Here is a 6,000-nt window from a genome sequence, read left to right on the forward strand (position 1 = left end):
CTTCAAAAATAGTGTAGATGGACTATGTCCAAGACTTAAAAATCTATATTTTCTTAAGTCTATACATCTTGAAGTCGAGATGATCAATTTGAGGACTTTGAGGCATCAAAACAACTTCTTTTAGTGAATTTTTGAGGTACACAGTGCGCCTTAATTTGATTGTTTAGGGCCTCGCCTTTATATAAACTTTTTCCTTTTTTGGGATTGGAATTGAGATGATAAAATTGAGGTTTTATGGCTTACAAATAACTTTTTCCAATTGAAGTTTGTGATATGGTTTGAAAAGCTAACGCCCTCTCCTAACCCTTTCCATAAAAAATCACTAATGACATGTCCAAGTATTTCTTTATTTGTCTATTTGAAAAGTGAGGGTTGTGTTATTCGGGCAACCACCATAAAACTTTGCTACATCTTTTCATGGATCCTGAACTTATGATGTCTCTTTGTTAGTTTAAGTAAAATTTATTACTTTGTAATTCTTTAAAGGGTGTGGTTTGTATAGAGCCGAGGCTCTAAACAATCACAATAAATCACACCTTCAAATACTGTCAAAAAATGTGGTTCCAATACTGGAAATCTTTTGTGATAGCCCTAAAATATATTTTCAACATCTAATTATAAAATTTCAAGCTTAAAAAATAGTGTAGATCGAGCCGATTTATAATAACTTGAAAATTGATGTGCCAAAAAGGCATTACAAGATGCACTATTTCCAAAACTTGAAATCCATTTTTTTTTCTCATATCTACACATTTTGACATCGAGATGATCAATTTGAGGATATTTGAACGTCAAAACAATGAGGTATACTCTCATTTAATTGTTTAGAACCTTAGCTCTATATAAATTTTTTCTTTTTAAATTTCTTTAATTAAAAAAACTGTTCCAAAACTATTTTTAAAATTATTTTAATAGGATTTTCTATTTTTCTTTTGAAATTGACAAAATGAGATTTGAACCTTGAAGGTTAGAGGCTTAGAGCTGGCTCCCTTGCTCCGTGTAGGCCAGAGGCCAAGACCAAGGACTTCTTCCCTAAACTACATACCGGCAGAAGGGAAGCAAGAACCATCTTTATCATCTAAAAATTATTTTAACAAATAACTATTTTTCCCTTGCTGTGTTTCCTCCCTTAGGTAAATGACTGTTGTGCCCTTCACTCTTTAAGTACCCTGGTTTGAAGGGAAAATGACAATCATGCCCATCACACCTTACAAGAAATAGCAAATATGCCCCTCCAACCAAGACACCCATTCCCCAAGTCACCTAAAATGACCACTTTGTCCCTCCTCACATGCAAGGTGTGTTCAGTCCATGCTATCTGTTCTGGTTATTTTAAGAAATGACTATAATGGCCCTAAGGGTATTGGCATATTTTCGAATACGTCCCTGCGATTGAGGCGGTGGGTTAGGATGAAGCCAAATGAAAAGCCAAGTCACATGAGATGGACACGAGGGGCGATGGTTTGGCGTTTGATTTGATTCCTATATCTTCTTATGCCCCACCAACATGATGGACGGTCGAGATCTCGAGTTTGTTGGGATCAACGGTTGGAGTTTTAGGAGGCACATTTGCTTTAGAAAAACTCTTCAAGTCCATCAACTTACTATGATTTGATAAATATAATTATAGAAGAAATTGGGAGTAGGAGTGGTGTGGATAAGCATGAGCTTGGGTCCCCCATCTTCAATAATTTTATTGATATTCATTGCCACCAACCTAGTCAATTCTTCCACACAAAATATATATAATTTATGAACAGTAAAATAAACATAAAATAAAATATATTGGATTTCAATGTTCGCATTCAAATAAAAATATTGGGTTTCAAACTTTTAACATTCAAATGTTACAAAAATTATTGTCTTTCAAATTGAACATTCAAAAAATAATAATTGTTGCTTCAATAATTGTTGAGCTTTGTAGGAGTTGATTGCAACAAATAGCCAAGACTTCATGGCAAGGTATTGTTTTGAATACTTACAATATATAAATATCTCAAAAATATTTTTTACCCTCATTAAAATATAACCTTTAATATAGAACAAAATGAAAGACATAACTTATCCAAAATAGTTGAAAAATAACTCTGGTAATGATGACGATCAAATGTACACTCTTAAACCTCTTCCCAAGGATCACCATCATTGAAAAAAAGCAAAGAATCACCACTGTTGAAAAAAGCACTAAAAACCACCATGTTAGATATAATTAAAAATAAAATTACCATAATGTCAGATTTTTTTTTTTTTTTTTAATAATTTAGTAAGAAAAACAAGTCTTTACCATTTTTTTCAAATAGATTAAACAGTTTTAACTTTTTTTTTGAACTAGATGACATCAATAGGATTAGAAACCACATAACTAGCTAGCTATGAAGGTGCTACCACCACCGCATGTCAACCTTCTCAGTAGGGCCATGGGGCTCAATTTACAAGCTTTGAGGGCATTCTTGGTATTTTGTAAAGAATAGAGCCCACAGAATTTACTGGAAAAAGTATGGGTAATTTCTGACAATTTCCATTTATATCCTTCCCAGTAAATTTAGATACACAAACAACCTTAAACCACCATTTTTTCATATATTTTCAAGGAAAACTAATTTTATTCAATTTTCTCCTAAATAACTTAATACATTTGAGTTTTTTTTTTTTATTATTTTTATTTTTTTATTTCAAAGATAACAGAATAATCTTAAATAAATGACAGTAAAAATGAACACACGACTCAATTACAGTGTCGGAGAAAAACCAGAAAACCAGACAAGACTCTAAAGTCATTGTTCCTTGCTCTTCTCAGAGCTTAATCAACACAGATGGAGACCCCCCCAAAACTTCTTTTACAGATCAATGAAACACAAATTAAATAAAAAAAAAGATTCGAAAGAATGAGAAATTAAGCAAACGCATGCATCATATTTGCAGTAATTTTACAGAGAAGAATCCCAATTCAATCTCCATTTTAGAGAGAAGGAGAAATATTTCGTCATGGGTTTGCCTTTCCTTCTGGTTTCTCAGCCTCTTTAGCCTCTTTTGTTTCGGTGGGTGGTGCCGTTTCTTCAACGGTTTCAGCTTTTTCGACGACTTCAGTTGAAGATTTCTCCTCTGTGATCACAGCTTTCTCAGGTTCTTCACTGGTCTCTGCAACTGGTTTGACTTCCTCAACTGTAACTTCGCGATCGACCTTCTCTTCTACTATGAATGTGGAGACCTTTTCGAAAATGAAGATGATCGGGCCCGACAGATATGGGGCTCCAAATTTTATTGAGGCCTCAGATACTTCTTTAGAACCAGGGAATTCTGGTGAAATCAGGGGTATTAATTTAGTTAGGAGACACAACACTCTCTCCCTATCTCTCTCACAGAAACACACACACACACAAACAAAAGGTGAATAATGAAAAATCCAATTAACATGGGGATATTGATCTTATAGATCCACACACACCCCATAAACACAAAAAAAGAGGGAATAGGAAAATGAATCCCTTTCTCCCTCCATCTCTCCCTCCCTCTCTCTCTCTCTCCCTCTCTCTCACACACACAAAAAAGAAAGCGAAGAGGAAAATGAATCTCTCTCTCACACACGAAACAAGCACACAGGATTTGATGAAATTAAGAAGAGGGAGAAATATGGATTAGGGTCTCACCAATCTTAACTAGTTCTTCAAGGAATTTCTGAACTGCAGGTGAGTTTTTCTTTATACCACTCTCTTTTTTTTCCTTCACCACAGTCTGTGCACACAAATATTTCTCGCTCTTAGCAATAAAAATAAATATGAAAAACCATTAAACTGTCTGATATTATTCTTAATAAAACATTATTGTTGTAGTATGGGAAACTATTCTTTATTCAGTTGGCAAATATCCATTTTTGTACACATGCATGGATGGAACAAACTACCAATTATGTCAACCTTATTGAAATATCAATCATTTATAACATGTATATGTTCCAACTACTTTATATTTCCAATCGCTTCATTGTACATCAATCGTTTTTATTTATGTGTATTTATTTATTTATATTTATCTTAACAAACCTTAATCTCAGTGGACGAGGCTTCATAGATTTCAACTACTTTGGGTTGGAGTTCAGTCTTCTTCTCTTCAAACTCCTTGTTAATGGTTTCCTATAAACAAAAAGAAACAAACCCATTAAAAAGAGATAAAAGATCAGAACAATATAAGATATGAGTAAATAAGCATGCATAAAATAAAAGTTACTGAAGAAAATAATTGGAAATGACCTTGGATTCATCAAAGAGCTTGCAAGCCTCAGCAGCCGCCTTCTTCTTGGCTGGCTTGTCAAAGTACTTCTTGATTTTGGGGAGAACCTTGTCCTTCCAGTAACTCATATTTCCTACAGCTGCTGTGTAAACTGCACAAAACATCAAAATACAAAGATTTTTTTATTGTAAGATAGAGAAACAAATATGTCAAGAATAAAAAACAAGACAAACCCATATCAGGAAATAAGAGAGAGAGAGAGGTTTCCTGTGTTTGAGAAAAAGGGAAATCAATATCCCAGGATACAAACCAAACACCACAAAGAATCCAAACAGACCCAGGGAGAGAGAGGAGGTATGGAAAAGGCAGGCAGCCGTGACCGTGACTTCTCTCAGTTCTTGGAAACAGAATCAATGAGCTGACAAGTGAGGAAAACATTCCTCTGAAAAAACACAATAAAAAAAGGAAGGGAAGAGTGTAAAAACACAAGGAAAACGGCTTACCAGTAATGGAGACTTGAAGTTGCAGAGAAGTTATGGAGCAGAGGTTGATGGAGTTAGTAAGAGTTTGTGGAGAGAAGGGGAAATATACAAGGAGAAAGAGAGGAGAGAGAATGGAGGGTGGCAGCTGGCTCTAGCCTCATTCAGGGTGGCCTGCCCCTTCTGGGTCCCACGCTTGATAAAACCAGGTGCCTACCTGTCCGCCTCTTGTTCCATCTTTTATTCCTATAATGCCCTTTCTTTTTTACCCTATTTTCTGCCAGGCCTTCTTACGTTTTTTCGTGATTGAAACCGCCTCTTGAAAATGCATTGGACGGTCCAAATTTTTCTCAATGACGAAAATGCCCCTAAAAGATATATTTCAAAAAATGTCCTTGTAAAAAAATTATTATATCATCCTTGTAAAAAAAAGGTTCGATGATGTATATAACCGTAAGAATTCCATAGTCATAAGATTATAATCATCTTATGGCACACCTGACTATCTTTCCATCATGACCTTGGTCAGTCATTAACACTTCTGAACAACCATTCTCTATGATCATAAAAATATATTATACTTTCCCCATCCTATATATGGTTCTCATTTAGGATTCTAATAATTGGATCACCCTATTAAATCAAACCTCTACTGGACCGATGCAGGTCAGTTGTGATTTGACGATTGGAATCAACTGAATTGGCAATCCTATCAAAATAAAATAAAATAAAGAAAAATTAGCATAAATCCATATGGAAAGGATGTTTTTTATGATTTGAGTTTTGACTCATCAAACAAAACAAACATACGAAACAAGGTAAATAAGTGAACCCAATAATCTACTAAATTCAATTCACATCCGCGATTCTAATCCAATTTAGTGAATTCTAAAACCTTGAATTTCTCATCATTCGAAACCTTCAATCATGATTTTTGCAACTCTTTCATTTTATAGTGCAGATCACACTGAACTGTATTATAGCTCACTGAAATAAATCATTAAAGAAGCATGCAAATCTTAGAAGGGTCAGATCAAAATCAAACATAAGATTAACTTAAGGAGATGCGGACGGGTAATTTTGTTATCTTATCGTATATGTGAAGGCATTTTAGTAATTTTTGGTTTTTTTTTTTTTTTGTGGAAAGTACTTTTTTTTGATAATTTTGTAAGTTGACAGGGTCATAGGAAGATTGAAAAGAAGAGAAAATAGAGAGAAATGTAGGGGCAATTAGGATGTTTTGTCCCCACGTGTGGGGTCATTTACGTCATTTCTACGTTTCTATTCCCACTCA

General features: G+C 34.4%; 1 protein-coding gene across 3 annotated transcripts; it reads right to left on the reverse strand.

Annotated features, from left to right (window-relative positions):
- Positions 1-2,679: 2,679 nt before the first annotated feature.
- Positions 2,680-5,000, reverse strand: LOC18448941 (plasma membrane-associated cation-binding protein 1). Of its 3 annotated transcripts, none has more exons than XM_088871209.1 (6): positions 4,731-4,797; positions 4,565-4,645; positions 4,248-4,378; positions 4,041-4,130; positions 3,648-3,732; positions 2,680-3,297 (listed from the first exon to the last, which is right to left on the reverse strand). In XM_088871209.1, the coding sequence occupies exons 3-6, from the start codon at positions 4,353-4,355 to the stop codon at positions 2,984-2,986; spliced, it is 597 nt and encodes a 198-aa protein (XP_088727335.1). In that variant the 5' UTR covers positions 4,356-4,378; positions 4,565-4,645; positions 4,731-4,797; the 3' UTR covers positions 2,680-2,983. The 3 variants fall into 3 exon arrangements, with proteins under 3 accessions (XP_088727335.1, XP_088727334.1, XP_006859057.2); XM_088871208.1 differs by having other exon boundaries at positions 4,538-4,645; XM_006858995.4 differs by lacking the exon at positions 4,565-4,645 and having other exon boundaries at positions 4,731-5,000.
- Between the last annotated feature and the right edge of the window lie 1,000 nt (positions 5,001-6,000).

The sequence above is a fragment of the Amborella trichopoda genome, chromosome 1 (genome assembly GCF_054954075.1).
Source record: "Amborella trichopoda isolate Santa Cruz 75 chromosome 1, AtrichopodaSantaCruz75HAP2 v2.0, whole genome shotgun sequence".
Taxonomy (NCBI): domain Eukaryota; kingdom Viridiplantae; phylum Streptophyta; class Magnoliopsida; order Amborellales; family Amborellaceae; genus Amborella; species Amborella trichopoda.